At 35.9% G+C, this 17,410-nt stretch overlaps 1 protein-coding gene across 1 annotated transcript in view; it reads left to right on the top strand.

Annotated features, from left to right (window-relative positions):
- The window catches only part of LOC129219055 (G1/S-specific cyclin-D3-like), a 30,782-nt gene extending 13,694 nt beyond the window's left edge, over positions 1 to 17,088 (top strand). The window contains exons 3-4 of the mRNA XM_054853375.1: positions 9,266 to 9,411; positions 16,951 to 17,088. Coding sequence (XP_054709350.1) covers positions 9,266 to 9,411; positions 16,951 to 17,088 — 284 coding nt within the window. The remainder of the gene's footprint in view (positions 1 to 9,265; positions 9,412 to 16,950) is intronic.
- The last annotated feature ends 322 nt before the right edge of the window (positions 17,089 to 17,410 follow it).

The raw sequence follows: 17,410 nt of genomic DNA, 5'->3' as shown, positions 1-17,410 counted from the left end.
AAATTTCGGGAGGAGAGATTTTGGGATTTTTTCCCGAATTCTCGTGAATTCGGGAGAGGTTTTCGAAAAGTTTCAGAATTCCATTTTTTCGTCTGTCGTTAAAGCTGACTTGCGATTGTGTTTTTATTTATGATTTTAGTTTTTAAAAATGTCCGGAATAAAGGGTGAACCTCTTCCGTCTCTGCCATCACCGAATATCGTCAAAAATTGCGTTTTTGAAATTTCAATTGCGAAAAATGTTCGGGAGAAAGTTCTAAATCCAAACCTTTCCACTAACGTCTAACGTCACCAAAGAGATACTACTATTACTCTTTAGAATTTCAATTTCGACAAAATTTCCAAGGGAGAGCCTAACCTCTCTTTGCGAAGCATCATCGAAGATCGTCTGAAATTGCGTTCATGAAACTGTTTGAAAAAAATGCACATGAACATTACGAAAGATAATTTACAATAGCGTTTTTATGACTTAAGTTTTCAAAAATATCTGGAAGTAGGAAGCCGAACAACTCATTTCCCTAATATCATCAAAGACAATCTTGTCTTTAATTACGTTCTTCTTATGCGCAACCAGCGGAGGGGTCCACAGGCCCCCTACCTACCCCAGAGTGCTGAGTTGTATTTTTTTTTTTTTCAGAAGTATTCTTTCTTATTGAAAGGAAGAAATGAACATGTCTTAGAGAAAGAAAAGTTGTTTTAGCAAGAAAAAGAAATGTTAGGAAAAAAACCTTAATTATTTTCAAAAGAAATCTTTAAGTTAAAAACTTTTAACAGTAGCAGACTCTTGGTCAGCTAAATTGTTCCGTCTCCCTTCTGAAAAAAAAAAAAAAAAAAAAAAAAAAAAAAAAAAAAACAATGCTGTGTGCGAAACCCCCCAGCCCCCATCGAAAATTATTACAGATGTCTCAAACTTTATTTCCTGGTCTTTAATTTTGTAGATTATTCAGGTGGAAGAGCCCCGAAAACCTTGCCATCTAACAGCACCGAAGATCGTCTAAGTAGCGATTTAGAATCTTCAATTTCGAAAAAGTACCAGGCCCTTAACCTTATCAAATATAGCCTACAACCGCATTTTTAAGAGTTCAATTTCGAAAAGTTCCTGGAAAGGGGCTTTCGAAATCCGTCCCTCTAATATCAATAAAGAATGAAGAAAATTGTGTTTTTAAAGCTGCAATTTCACTAGTTTTAAGGGGACGAACCTCTAAATTTTTCTCTAACATCATTGAAGAAAGTCTAAAACCTTGGTTTTAAGGACTTTCAAAAAAGTTCCAGAGAAGAGCGCCCCCCCCCCCCCTCGCGGAACTTTCCTCTCCTTAATATCTTCAGATTGTCAAAAATTTCGTTTTGGAGCTTCAATTTTGAAACATTGGGTGAGTGTTGTAAATCGACTAAAAAATTTGGTATTCTAGTAGTTCAAGAATTCTGGGTATTCTAGTGTGTTTTTTACCGTTTGATAATAGTCTATTTGCATAGGCGACATTTCCTGAACCCCAGTTCTTTCTTTAAAGTCCACAAATGCATTCTATAATCCCGTTTTTCGACATAAATCTCCGAAAAATTCCCGAACAGTTGCTTCCTTCAACACAACCAAAGATCATCTCCCAGTTTTGACCTCCGAACGGTCCTGTTAGTTTTTGTATGTGTGTATATATATTACATATACTATATGTCTGAGGGAAAATTTTTAAAAATACTCTCCCTCCTCCCCCCCCTTTTAAATAAAAAAAAATTATTTTCAAGTTGTGCACCTGCTCTTTTTGGAACTTCAACTTTCCGGAGAGAGTCCTGAATCCTCTACTTTCCCTTACGTCAATAACGATAGAGTGCAATCGCGTTTTAAGACTACAATTTTGAAACATCTTTGAAAAATCCCCATTACCCCTTTTGCTAACTTCATCGAAAATCGACTGAAATTGCGTTTATGGCGGGTGGACAGTCCCTCAAAGGATCACCCCTATCGCCTCTCCCTTGTATCCGCGCTTGCATTTTTGCATTTTGTTATTAAGGCTATACTTTAACAATTGTTTATATTGAAAACGTTATGCGCATCAATTACCTTTATTTCAATAATAAATCACAATACCTTGTTATACTTTTTCTTTGGTTGGGCGAGTTGGGGGGGGGGCACAAATTAACATCCGAGGTGTCACCCGTTCTGGGAAACTCCACTATACAATCGTATTATGTCCTACACACACAATCGTATTATGTACCCTTAGTTTATTTTAACTTTTTTTTCGCTTGCAGTAGCAATGCATTTTTACTAAATACAGTAAAACCCCTCTTAACGGTCACCCCTCAAGTGCGGACACCCCTCTTATGCGGACAATTTTTAATTCCCCGATTCCAAGGCAAGTAACATTATTAAACCCTTGTCCTGCGGACACCCCTCTATTGAGGGCAAAAAATATTGTCCCTTAGTGTCTGCATTAGAGGGGTTTTATTGTATTTTTTTCCCCTAACGAAAAAAATGGCTGAATGTTCAAAAGTAAAGACGATGTGGATAACAAACAAAAATGATTTTTCCTCCTTATGAATTCATTTGACCCGGGGGGGGGGCGCCAAAATTGGAAAAAATTTGCCCCCTCCAGAGACAAATCCTGGATCCGCGCCTGGATGAGCTATTGCATGTGTGGTGGTGTATAATTGTTTATATAGAGAGGAGGTGTAAATATGGACACCCTCTTTTGTCTTTCATTTGAACTTACTTTCATTTTGAAATATTCTTGATTTTTAACTTTCATCAATTGATATAATAAGTTTACTAATTGAGAGGAGGAAAAACACTCATGAAAAACAGCTGTCACGGTTTGATAGAATTGTGGTATAATATCGTTAGCCTACTCCGGAGTCGAATACGATCACTAGGATATGCTACAGCTAGGATACGGTTATAATCGCTCAGCGTAAATCGCTGTACTGTCTTTTTTTTTTTTTTTTTTTGACCTTGCAATCATTTTTACAACCAAGTCAAATGTGCTTCGAACACTCTTCAACCACAATCTAATCCACACCATTAACCCATATATAATATATCGTTGGCTCAGAACAACAGTAAGATGTCTAATCAAGACATCTAATCCCAGAAATAATAGTAAGATATATTCTACTCTTGTTCTGAGGCGACGATATATAGAAGCGTTGTAAATATGGGCACCCTCTTTTGTTTTTGACTTGAAATTACTTTCAGTTTGAAAATTTTTTCATTTTTGACTCCTATAACGAGTATACAAAAAGAGAGGAGGAGAAATTAGTATCAAGTATTTCGGTCACGAAAAACAATCAAGTCACGAAAAACAATTTAAGTTTTACAGAATTAAACAATATACAAAATGGTTAAGAATTTATTCACTGAAGTAAAAAAAAACTCACAGAAACTACAAATAATTTACCGACAATGCAACATCAAAACATTTTCCCGCTATCCAATCTACACTATTAACCCACAATCCTCTGTAAGTGATTCCAGAGAAAATCCATCACAAAAGATGCAAGTTGAATCGCTCGTCACTGATATATCGCCATCATTGATATTGAGGTTGATATTAGTGGCGTAGCGAGAGGGGGCGATAATACGCCGAGCGTAAACATTTTAAAATGAATCTTTCAGAGCAAACTTTTATCCTCAAGATAACACCTATTTTCGGCGGAGAAATGCCTCGTTTAGAAGAATTAAAATTAAAAAAAAAGACGCACATTTGACTCATGGATGCCCCCAGGGGAAGTCATGGGAGTTCACTGTGACCTCCCCAAATTTTCCCTTGTTCGGCTTATTTTGTCTAACAGGTTGGAAAATTTGGAGATAGTATTGCGTTATTGCATTCTTTTAGTGATGACTTCTGTCTCTTCTCTTAAGAAAAGAGACAGAGGTGTAGCTTCCTTTGGTAGTAGCGTAACTGCGGTGTAGGGTCTCTTAGTCCATTCGAATTTAATCATTAGGGAAATTTGGAATTTCAATGGGAAAATTGAGAATTTACCCCCTCCTAAAATTCAAGTCTGGAGGGCCCCTGATTTGACTTGGTTGCGAAAATGAACACAATGTCAAAAATAGAGACAAAACAGCGATACACATTGGGAGCGACTATAAATATATCCTAGCTGTAGCATACAAATCCCAGTGAGCGTATCTGACTCGGGGAAAAAGCTACTGTGCAAATGTCTCATGTAAGACAGGCAAAGCAATCCTAGTACATAGATTGAGTTTCGTTTTCTTGGGGAACGCAGCGTTTCAGTAGGTTGCTTTTTTATTGCGTTTTAAAACTTTTAGAGCATTTCGATATGGCTGATTGTTTAACAATACATAAGCCGCAAAGAACTGCTTTGCGAGTTATACAGCTCAAGGGAACCATATTCCCCTCTGCAGAGAACACCCAAACATAAAACTAGCATGGGTTAGAGCTCATATGGGCCACTATGGCAGTGAACGAGCCAACTTTTTAGCTAAAACCGGAGAAATGAATCCTACACATTCACTGGTATATGAAGTTCCCCTCTGCCTAAATCTCTCCTAAAATATCACCTTTGGTCTAAATTTCTTCAAAATTTGCAGGAAATCCGGGACACTGCAGAAACTGGTTGGAGAGTTCATGATTTTCTGCCAAAAGTTAAATTAAAGCCACGCTACAAACATCCGATAGAAGTACAATTTCTTAGTGCACACGGACCATTTCCTTCGTATCTATACCGATTCAAAGATAAAATTAGCTCACCATCATATGTATACTGTATACCAGGAACTCCTAAACATTACATACCACCTCTTTCCCACTGCACTAACAATTCCAACCTTTCTTTTCCCAAAAATATTTCACATATTCTTTCTCATCCAGTTCCACTCAAGAATATCCATAAAATATTGTCCCTACATATTACAAGCAGAAGACTTTAAATATCCGGCCCAGTAACTTTCAACGAACTTTTATTGCCGTTTATATTGTACTAGCAGTACCCGCACGGTGACGCCCATGCTAAGAGATTAAAGGAAGTCCGTTGAATATATATATAAAAAAAAAAAATCCACGCCCTCCCCCCACCTCACGATGTGAAATGATCATTTTTGTTCCACTAAAATGCGTACACACTTTTTCAAAAAACCTGTTCAAGTATCTTTGGAATTTAAAACTATTCGCCACATAAAAAGATCAACAATAGCTTTAAAACTCAAAATAATTCTTCAACTGTACTTAGTTCATCGTTTAATGCGCCAAGCAACCACGCTACCGTGACCCTGCCTTTTAGCGAGTGAAGCGGGGGTTTTTTTTTTCTTCTGAAATTTAAAATGTTTCGCCAAATAAACACTACTATAATAAAAACGTTGTAAAGGACAATCACAATTGAATCATACGGTAAATCAAATATTTACTTGGATAAATAACTATCTTCAACTATAAGAACAAAAATGTTGAAGAAAAAAGGAAAACAAAACTCAATAGAAAAATCCTACAAAATCAAATTATGTACCGGAATATCGAAACAAAAAAATAGCGTAGCGTCTGAGTCGCGCGCCATGGTTCCTCGCAGCTATCGACACTGTCGGCCAGCGCCCTCTCGATGAGTTAACTTACCCCACTATCTATTAGGAATTCATAGAACTAAACTTATCCCGCCATCTATTAGAAATTCATTGAACTAAACAATTAATTAAACATTTTTTTGCAAATACAAATATTTCGGTCAATCTGATGTTAAAAAAAAAAAAAAAGCTTGTAGCCTGTAAGTCCTCAATAAATGGACTAATAAACACAAAAAGAATTTTTCAATTCGAACCGGTAGTTTCTGGATTAGCTCGTTGAAACAAACAAACTCTTCAGTTTTATATTATTAGTATAGATTTACCAGCCATCCCAGTCTCATTTAACTTCTTTTTCATTTCTCATTTAATATCTTTTTTTGTATACTTTGTGAATTTTAATGTTTATGCTTTTGTATATTTGTTTTTTGTATGTATGTTTTATGCTTTTGTATGTTTTATTTTGTATAATCAAATTGTTCCAGCGAGTGCTTGGTCACTCGAGAACTGTTCTGTTCCCCTCAATCACCACATCCGGTTTAACCCTCACCAGGGTTCGTACGGTGGTGATTGGTGGGGTTTAAATAAGTAAATAAATAAGAACTGCTTAGATCCAAATATAATTTTTAGCATTTTGAAATAATGTTATTTTCTTTAGCACAGTATAATCTAAGTATCTTTGTGGATGTGTATTTGTTTTAAATTTTTTGTGTAATGTGTCTCAATCGAGCTCACCACGACAAATTTTTAAAAAGAGGAGGGGGGATGTTATTGTTAGAGAAAACGTTAATTAACCGCTAATCTAAACCGCCTTCAAGCTAAGGTGGCGATTGGGACAAAAACGTGGGGCGGGGGGGGGGGGGATACCATTAAAAGCCGTAGGATTTTTAGCAGCAGCAAAAAAATTGAAAGATTAAAAAAAGAGAAAAAAAATTACAAAATTTTCCTTAGACTGGCTTTGAGAGCGTATGAGTAGTGTTTGATGCAAATCTAATCCAACGTTTTCTTAAGACTTATTTTGATTATGTACGCAATAACTTTCCCCAAAGAAACACTTGGGAAACCAACACACCCCACACCCCAAAGAAAGACATGAATTAGACTTACATCATTTATGCCAAAGTATTTTGCGATGTCACAAACACTTGGTAATAATTTCATTAAACAAATGTGACTTGTTAAAGCAAAAAAATGGATTTATTAATATCTAAGCAAGGAATACATAAACTCCAAGTTACTGTTTGTGCTAAGTAATGTTTCGTAAACAGGTATACAAAGTAAAACAAATAATTAGGATCTGAAAATTTTGACAGTTTTTTTTTTTAATTTCTAGTTTTGGTTCATAGATTGGAAAATTAAATAATAAATGGAACCATAAAAAAGAGGGGCACCCCCCCCCCCTTGCCCACCCATTGCCGCCATTGCATGCAAGTTATGGAAGAAGCTGCGAGTGTAATCAAACCGAAACTTAAAATGCAACTTGTATTTCTTTAAAGGTTTTTGAAAAACTAAATTACTTTAAATAGGTATTAATCGTCAAGGTGTATCTAATTAAAATTTTTCATTATTTTATGAAAAATTTATACTGCAGATTGCAAACTAGGAAGCCGATTATCCCGATACCAACCAAAAGCAGCTTGATGCATGAGAGCAGATCCGTCATTTAGTGGGGTCAGTGGTGGGTTGTGGGGGTTAATTCCGCCGCCCCTGGCTTTGAAAAATTAATGTTTTACATAAGTGAGCGTGTTTTTTTCTGTTTTTCCAATTAAATTTGCATTGCTTGCCCTCTTTCCTTTTAAAAAATTCGAAATGACGGGCCAACATGAGAGAATGCGGAATTGTACTTTTCAATCTTTTTTTTTTTTTTTGGCCGAAATTAGAAATTTCTGGAAACTAATTAAGGTTCGAAGTTTTTGTTCCTCTAATCGAAGTTGATTCTTAACAAAGTTAAAGTTTTTCAAAATGTATCCATATGCTGAACGCTAAGGAGTTGACTTTTTAGTTTCTAATTTTAACTGCTGTGTCATACATAAATTTAAAAACATGTTTAACATAAGAACTAGGTTGAATATCTGTGTTTTCCATTAGAAAAATTAAAGAAGTTAGCTGGGGGGGGGGGAGATACCGTTGTGGAGCATGTAATGGTTAGTTCAAACAAGCATTTATAGATGGCGACACTACTGAGAATGGAATGGTAGCTGCTTACCATCTGCTTACGCAAAAGCGCGAAACTGCAAATTCTAAAGCAAGGGTGCAACAAACAACTCCACTTATAGTGGAGCAGCAAATGGTCAAATTTCTGCTTCCGGAGCGATTTTTTTTGATACAATTATGGAAGTTAGTTTTTCTGAAAGGTATTTGCACGAGAAAAACGAATTTGGATGTTGCTAATCCAGAAAATGGTGCAGGGGAAGGGGGGGAGGGTATAACTGCGTTGGGTGGCAAGTGGTTTTCCGTTCATTTTTTGTGATACAATAAATGGAGTTAGTATTCCTGAAAGGTATTGGCACGAGGAAAATTAGTTAGGATGTTGCTAAGTTTTCCTGAAAGGTGACATGAGGACCTGAAAAGGACATGAGGAAAACGAACTTGGATGCTGTCAAGTCCGAAAATAGTGCAGGAGGGGGGGGGGAGGTATAACTGAAAACATAAACTAGTTTTTTAAAACTATTAACAGCATCTAGCAGTAGAATCTTCGGACATGCAGTATACTTCTTTAACAAACAGATATGCTTTAATTCAAATATGCTATGCTTTGTATGCTTCGTGTTCTTCTTAAATAACTTGTAAAAATTCTTTATGTTATATAAGTCAACTAAAAATAATCTATAAAATAGTTAAATTGATTTATCCTTTCCGGGAGGGGGCCTGCACCCCCCCCCCCGCGCCAATAGGTCAAACCTTACACTAGAAAAATCAGATTTTTAATGCTGCTATGCTTTAAAATTGCATTATATTTAAAAAAATCTATGGGAAATTCCTCTAGAAATGTGCATATTTCTTGCCCCAGGCTCATAGCAACCTTATAAAATCGTTTTCCCATTTCATTTTCTTTACTTATTATTATTTATTTTCAATTTCAAAAGAAGAAAAGTAACACGTATTCATTTGGAACTTTAAACAATCTGTATGTAGAAAAAAAAAAAGAAATGTTGTGTTGTATATCTGATTTTAACTGCTCAAAACGGATGAATACTTATTAGAAAATAAGCAAAATAAACACTACAGGTTCTTTATATGTTTCTAAAAAGATGTAGAGTTGAAACAAAGCAGTACGTTCAAAACAAGCAACGTCTTTAAACCAAGCAGTATATTAAAAACCATCGGTACTAAGTTTCTAGTTTAGGGATAAGTTACCAATAACTTTGCAGCAAAATAGCGCTCTCCATTTAGCATTTTTGTTGTTTTTATAATTCACTTCTAAAGCTTCCGTCTAAACTTGCAATAAAATGGACATTTTAACGCAAAAATAACGCCCCCCCGCTCCCTTATTATTTCGTTTCCATAAAAAAGAAACCACACGTTATTAGAAATTTCAAACAGAAAGATCTTATATAATTCCTGGGGGGGGGGGGGGGGGGGTTGCTGGTGCCAATGGAATGAGAAATGCGTACAAATCCTCTTCTCCTCTCGAACGTCCACTCTATCATCACCGTTAGTTGGGACGTGGCGTATGTTTGAAATTACAATAGAAATTGGTAACTGTAAGTTCCAATTGATTCAACTAATTTATACTCACTTATTATATTTTAATTTTAGAAATTGAAGTTGCTTCAATGAAACCGTCAATATTGGCTGTAGGCGCCATTGGGGCTGCAATAAGAGGCCTTCCTAGAATTGAGGTAAAATGGCCGAAAGTAAAGGAACTTATACCATTCATCAGTGAAATGACCGATATAAATCCGGTAAGTAAATTTGGTTATTTTCCATCCACTCTCTACGTGCACTGTTAAAACTACAGGTTGCATTTGTCGCTTTTCGAGGGTGAAAAGCTTGTTCACCAGCGGCACTATATACGGTGCTGAAATTGCACCCTTAACACGAGTGAAAAACTGGCACCCTTAACCCAGTGTTCACCGCGGTGAAAAGTTACCATGTAAAAAGTTACAAAAAGTTACCATGGTGAAAAGTTACAAAGTTACCATGGCTTTGGACAATAAGAAGCCTGTAGATGTTGTTTACATTGATTTTCAAAAAGCTTTCGATAAGGTACCGCATGTTGCTCTACTTAGCAAATTAGATGATATAGGAATAGGAGGGAAAACTTTCATTTGGGTAAAAAACTGGCTGACCGGAAGGAAACAAAGGGTAGTTGTAAGGGGAAATTATTCTAATTGGAGTGAGGTCATAAGCGGGGTTCCTCAAGGATCAGTGTTAGGGCCTGTTTTGTTTATTATCTTTATGAACGATATTCACAAAAATATTTCTGGGAACATGAATTGTTTTGCTGATGATGTCAAAGTTATGGGGACTGTAGAAAATGAAGAACAAGCAAATCAGCTGCAAGAGGACCTAGATCATATTACGGAGTGGGCTGATAAATGGGGTATGGTTGTTAATGTTGGGAAATGTCAAGTGCTACATTCAGGGCATGGAAATAAGTGTACAAGTTATTATTTGCAAGGTTCAGTCATTAGTCAAGCAGACAAAGTTACTGATCTGGAGGTCTTAATAAGTTAGGATTTAAAGTGTAGCCAACAGTGCAGCATTGCTAGTAACAAAGTCAATAAGATGCTTGGGTTTATCAATAGATCTATTTCAAACAAATCTAAAGAAGTTCTTCTGCCCTTATATAGAAGTTTGGTAGGACCCGATTTGGAGTATGCTGTTCAGTTTTGGTCTCCTTATCTTAAGAAAGACATTAATGTATTGGAAAGGGTTCAAAGGTGGGCTAAAAGGCTAATAAATGGACTTTCTCACTTAGATTATGATTCCAGGCTTAGAAGGCTAAAAATGTACAGTCTTGAGCAAAGAAGGGACCGAGGGGACATGATTCAGTTGTTTAAATTTATTAAAATGAAAGATGTTATGGGGCTGAAGTTTAGCACTGAAAACAGGACAAGGGGTCATTGTTTTAAGCTATTTAAATCTCAGGCTAACATTGATATTAGGAAAAATTATTATTTTAGCAGGGTAGCGAACCTTGGAACAGCTTACCGGAAGAGGTGGTAATGAGTAATGGAGTAGATAGTTTTAAGAGGGCCATTGATCTTCACTGGGGATTGTAAATTGACTAGGACCAGTCTAGCTGGACCCAGAGCCTGTTGCTGGTCGTCACTTTTGTATTTGTATTCGTATAAAAATTGAACCCTATGGCAAAACATTGGCACCCTTTCTGTTTCCTGTTGCTGCCCCCCCCCCCCAGGTGTTGTGTGCATTCTTGGATACAATTGTGTACATTATTATTTAATGTTTTGAGTTATAAAAGTTACGTCTTGGTACATTTTCCACAGTGAATAGTTCTTAAAATGATTAAAACAAGTACTTTAAGGCATTTGATCACATTTCAACTTTCGAACAAGGTTTAGAAGTGTTCATGACTTTAATTTGTCTGTTCGTGCACTAATTTTCGTTCATCCACTTTGATTTCTCAGTAATATTAGTATGTTATTGACATTTACTGCAGCACGATCGTATCGAAAATGAAGAGCGTAGGTACTATTTATAAGTCATTTACACGAACAATAAATACTCAATTATATTGCAATCATGGAAAACTAAAATCGTTTCATAGACGTTCAAAATTTTAATCAAGAGCAACATTTTAATACGTAGGTATGATTCGACATTTGAATATCCGTATAGAATAAAAAAAAGCACTTTTTTCAATGTGAAATTTTTCGACAAATTAAAAGCCAAAACTAATTCTAATGAAATATTCATTCTTTACTATTACTAGAGTGACGAATAAAGCTCAGTCATTCGCTTCAAGCAATAACGCTGACATGAGATAATAAAAAAATCGAGACGGAGAAGGAATTTCTTTTTCGTGCTCTTCTGTTTTGTTTATCACGCAGCACCGTTAAAATTTCCGTTCACTTACTGATTGCATCACATTGTTAACAAGAAATCTCTTAGTTAAAAATCCACAAGATCCCTGATAATATACAAGCAAGTAAAATCACATATTCAAAATTAATAGTTGAATTAAAGTTTCAAATATCATCTAATTTAAGCATTTTGTTTTTTAATTGTTACTTATCCAGTGCTGATAGCTGTTTTTTGGTAAAATTTATGCATGATAGAGATAGCAAATGTACATAATGGCAAACTGAAGAATCAAAATACTTTGAAACACTTTTAAATATGTTCGAAAGCCTTCAAAGCTACACTATGATCAAATGCATGTACTTACGCGAAATTTTGAAGAGTAAATTGCAGAAACCTTTTTCCCATTAGCGGGGGCGAATAAATGATCTCATTCATTTCTTTAATAATGCTAATTTTTAAGCTTGCTTTGTAGTTTGAAGCTATGTACTCCACATAGCTCCATGTCGAGCAAAAGTGAACACTCTCCCTCTGTTATTTATTACGCTAGTTTTTAAGCTTGCTGAACAGTTTGGTGCTACGGACATTAGATAGCTCTATGTAGAGCAAAATTGAACAATCTTATTCCTTCCATTCACTACACTAACTTTTAAGTTCATTAATAGAGACTTCTGTTCCACGGACATAATCCGACCAACCGGGCACCAGGCAGCAGAGAGCCAAGGTGGGCTCCTTGTCAGTTTGGTCCCCGCCCTCCCCCATCCCGTCTTAAAACGTAAGATTTATACTTCTCTGATTCCGAACCTGGTCACCCAAAGAGCCAGAAGGGTTGGATCCAGAAATTTTTGTAATGGGGGTCAAGTTTCAATAGCCAACGTGTTATACCACCTGAGTAAAGAAATATCAGTTAAGCAGGGGTGTCATTCCCACTAAAGTTGATGGTGCCCCCCCCCCCTCATATGCTACGGAGTAACCCCCTCCCCCCAAATAATAATAAAAAAAATCCTTTCAAATCCCCCCTCTAATTTTTTTCAACCTGCACTATGGATCATATTCCCTCAAACTTTCATCAAAAATATTTCTCTAAGCCGACAGTCTGGTCACGTTATGAGAAGAAATACCTTACAGAACCAAGCAAAAAAGAGGTTAACATTGATTCCATGTACTATTTTTTTGGAGCTAAAGTATTGAAGTTTGATAATAATCATAGTAAAATTATTGTCACAGGGGGGTCAGCTGACTCTTTGACCCTCCCCTGAAGTCACCCTTAAGAGCCAGGCCCCTAGTTTCCGACTAGGCCAACCTCCTCTCGTTATCCGGCTATATTACACTGAATCTTTGAGAAGTAGTTAGTCGTAGCGCCTAAAATTTGTTCTTGGCTCCTGAGATTTTACAGTCTTTGTCGATCCCTGACCACGGATCACTTTTTTTTTCTTTGCACATAAAGAGTCACTGATTTGTTCAAAAGAACATAAAACTGGAAGATGATAAAAACGCATTTAATAATTTTTATCTTCAAAATTAAATTATTTTTTTATGCATACCAACCAACAGTGTTTCAAGTTAACGATAAGCTTCTCTTCATTGTGATGATGAACGTGCTGTCATCAATGCATTTTTTACGAAGACGGAAATACGACGTATTTTACATCCTATTAGTGATTGCTTTTATGAAACTTTACTGTACTTTGCAATTGTTCATGAGTGCAAAATTTAAGTAATAAGCAAAAGCATAAACTCGCTTATTTTTTTCAATTTTTTTTTCTTCAAAAATTTTGTCAGTACACAATACACGTCTACACTGGTGGACAAAACTTAAGGAAATTAGAAGAAAAATTTACGTGGGATGATAGGGTAGAAGTAAACACTAGTTGCAACATCATGTTCAATTTGTTTTAGTTAGGGATAAACAATGGGGGAGGGGACTAAACGTAGAAGAATTTCTCGCTGAGCGGATGAGGGTTTTTTTATTTTTGCATCAGGGAAGAAATATTTCAGCATTAATGTACCTTCTCAAGTTCAAGGCATCCTTTACACTTATAATCAAATTCGTGACGCAAACTGGTTATAGGCTAACGACACTAACCTAAAATGAATGCCACATCTCAATCGCTGAACGCGTTTTCCTTTCTGTTTCGGTTTTGTCTTACTTGCTCAAAATGCAGGGATATTTGTCTCAATTTCGATCGAATTCGGTAGTGGATTTAAGAGGATCTAAAAAAGGCTTACACCAAAGTAAATTCTTGGATAGAACAGACACAGCATTTCAGTTTTTAAATGAAGTATTGTCTATAACTACAAAATAAGTGTTAGTGAGATTAATCAGTTATAAAAGAAATGTTCATTATCTCACAATAGCAAAGGTCTTTATTGTCTTCAATATGTAAATAAGACAAAGCAATTTGAAGTTACAAATCAAAAAAAGTAAAACAGCCGTTTTCAGTTTAGTATGAACAATACACACACACATTCCTTTCGAGCACATTATTTTCTGACAAACTTTTAAGTGTTAAAGGTTCTAACTTTTATTTAGGCACCTACCTCATATAAAATCAATTCACGTATAAACAAACCATTCAAACTTACATGAATACTGCCGTCAGATTTTCATTTATTCATTATATTTCTTTTCGCTTAAATTTCTTCATACCATCTTTCAAATCCATAGAAATTCAATCTTTCAATTTATGTTAAGACATATCTTTCACTTTCTAATATATCCCCCCCCCCCCCACCAAGTCGTAAATATGCACTTTTTTTATTAATCAACATATTTCACCACCCAGTTGATTTTTTTTTTTTTTTTTTGCTGATGCTTGCTTTTAAATTGATCCGAATAACTAAATTCGGTTTACGTTACACACTATCTCCAATCTTTATTTCACTATCGCATTTTTGTTATGATTTATAATAATGAACATACGACAATTTATCCAGAAATTGTTGAAAAAAGAAATTACTTACTGTGTCCGTTTTGTAGACAGATTTTACGAAGCCACCAAAGAAATATTCTTGAAATTCTTCCTTCAGTAGACTGCGGCAACTTGCGGGTACCTCATATGTGTCTTATTGGTTTCAACAAAACCATGGTGCCACAGGTCCGTAAGAGTAGTGTTATCGGACATAAGAGACACAGACGTTCACGAATCATTACAGCAATTTTGTTTACGCTATAAACTCCATCGGAATCGAAAATTTGCTGATTGATGGGTCCATGACTTCGTCCATGCTGTCGATATCATGCTCATGAAACGAAGGGCTTCAAATATGAAGTATCGATGGTCCAAACTTCAATTAATCGCACCGAAAACCTTCAAAATCCGAAACTAAAACTAGAGCATATTTTACGGAGTTGAAATGAACTGAAGTTAGAATAAAGTAGAAAGTGATTTTTAAATATATTTTGAAAATCACATGAAGATTCAAAATTGAACAAAGTACTGAAATACATTGGTTAGAAAAACTCTGTTATTCATTAATTTTTTTGACAAAGAAAAGAAAACCTCTGTATTGAAACTGAGTTATGCCAGAGTCTGAAAAAAAAAATATATTAACTTACTCATCCCACTCACTAGCCACTGGACTCAAATGTATGCGTGCCAGAAGGACGTAAGTTACATTATGATAATTTTACAGGAAAGAGGAAGAACTACAGTCAACTCGCAATAACTCGAATCTAAAAAAACCGACGAAAAACTTCAACTTATCGGAAGTTCGATTTACCGCTAGTTTTGGTTTTTGATATTTTAATAGTAAAAACCATGGACTATTTGAACTAGTATGTACATATAACAGACAAAATTACAGAACTTAAAAGTTTTAAAGCACAATATGGACAATATGCACAGTTTAACCAAACATGTTGAGAGAAAAAAATCAAAAGCATGGCTTTGATTTCGATACTGCTGCAATCACTTGAATGGAGCTAATTCTGCTTCAGGAAAGATACACATCTTCATTCGTTTCAAATTCAGATTCATGGATTCTATCGCTTTAGAAGTTTCACTTTTTCTTTTAATATCATTGACAGAGTATTTGCTTGGACATCTTTAATAGTAAAGAAAACTCACTCTGTCTCTCAGGAACTTATCAGCAAATGATCGAACTAAAGAATGAAGGGGCACGAGGGGGGAAGAGCGCATCTTAACTTGAACTTGCGGGTCAGCCTTTGAATAAAGGTAAAATCAGTTGATTTGACAGCTTAAAAGCAAATTTGTAGTCCAGCAACATGGCAAAGTGTAAACAGTACAGTACAACAAAAGAAAACAAGCTAACTCATTTCCGCACGTGTAACTCGTTTATCGCACATTGGCTCAACAGGTGCTCCTTTTGCTTTAGAGGTCTATTGTGCAGGAATTGCAAGTGAAGGTGAATTAATTTTTCTCTCATAGTCACTTTGTTCTTTTTTTCCCGTTCTTTCAAAATAAATTTCGAGTCAACTTTGAAAAAACTTCGAGTGAAAGGAAGTTAACTTAGAGATATTGCGAATAATTACATGGAATTGAAGACAAAGGGGCAGGGACTTGAAAAAAACTTTGATTTATAGTAATATTCGAGTTATCTGACTTCGAGTTATCGCGAATTGACTGTATTTACTGGCCTATGCAAAAGGATGAGACAGGCGCTCTTTTATCGCTGGTAAAAAATTGAAAAGGATTTTCTTTTTTTTAAAGAAGGACGTTCACATCGTTCGATGCGGAATAGACTTCTACATACAATACACTAATAAACGGAAAATCGCTAATTTTGGTCTTATGTCCTTCTGGCTCTGAGGTACAGTCATTACCCTCCGACTTCAATAGTTTGTGCTCCGCTCTTCAATTTTTCGAACCAATATTTATTACATGCAATATATTGTCTGGTGTATTGCATGTAGTTCTGCCTTAGCCCTTGAGTCGGTTTTTAGGGTCGGTAACTTACTGCACAATATGAACTATTGCAAGACCTCATCAAAGAAACTGTAATCATATGTAACAATATTCATGTAACCCACATTCTTATGCAATTTGTTTTAACCCTTCGCTGGTCAGATGCAGTTCCGTCATTTGGGCAGTCAGGAGGGGGGGGGGCAACTCTCCCCCCTCCTCGATTTTAGAAACGTAAAGTAATTACGCATTTTTGTATATATTTTGTTGTTTTTTCCTTACAAAATGATAGAACCCTCCCCCGGAACGTTTTTAAGTGACGGGTCTGATCAGGTGGGCAGTCCGTATATATACAGATGATGTCACTTTTTTTTTTCTTCAACATTTTTAAGCTCCCCACCCCTTTGTCAAAGTTTCGCACTCCCTTGTCACATGTCATGATATTTTTCATTGTCATATTCTTATTAAAAAAAGGCGTGATGTCACATCATTTGTTATCCCCCCCCCCTATCATTAACTCACAATTTCACGACCCTGTAAAAGTGTGACATCATTTGTGGACAGCCCCTAAATCTGATTTGTTTGTTTCAGGCTATGCTGGAACAAGGAGTAGAAATTTTAGAGAGGTTCGTCACTACTCAGATCATAAGACTTGAAACCGCAAAACTACAACAAGCGGAAGACGAAGCTACTATTGAAGCTCCTTATGATGGGAAGTCCCTCTGGTGATTCAAATTTTGAAATTTTGTTGTGTTGATCATCCTAATTAAAAATGAGCTTTTATAGCTTGACCACGGATAAATGGCGGATGACCTGGAAGCGGAAACATTATTTGTAATAGGTTGTTTGTTATTGTTTTGTAATAGATAGGATCAGCGAAAACCTGCCTCTTACTACTCGGCACTTTCTAGCAGACGCTACCTTTTACAAATAGTATAATACAAATGATGTTTTCACTTCCAGGTCATCCGCCATTTCTCTCTGGCCAAGCTTTACTAGAAAGTTAATGTGTACATGCAAGGTGTGACATTTGACCAAAGAATACTGAATG

Source organism: Uloborus diversus, chromosome 3 (assembly GCF_026930045.1).
Source record: "Uloborus diversus isolate 005 chromosome 3, Udiv.v.3.1, whole genome shotgun sequence".
NCBI lineage: Eukaryota > Metazoa > Arthropoda > Arachnida > Araneae > Uloboridae > Uloborus > Uloborus diversus.
This window is presented reverse-complemented; position numbering and strand designations above follow the sequence as displayed.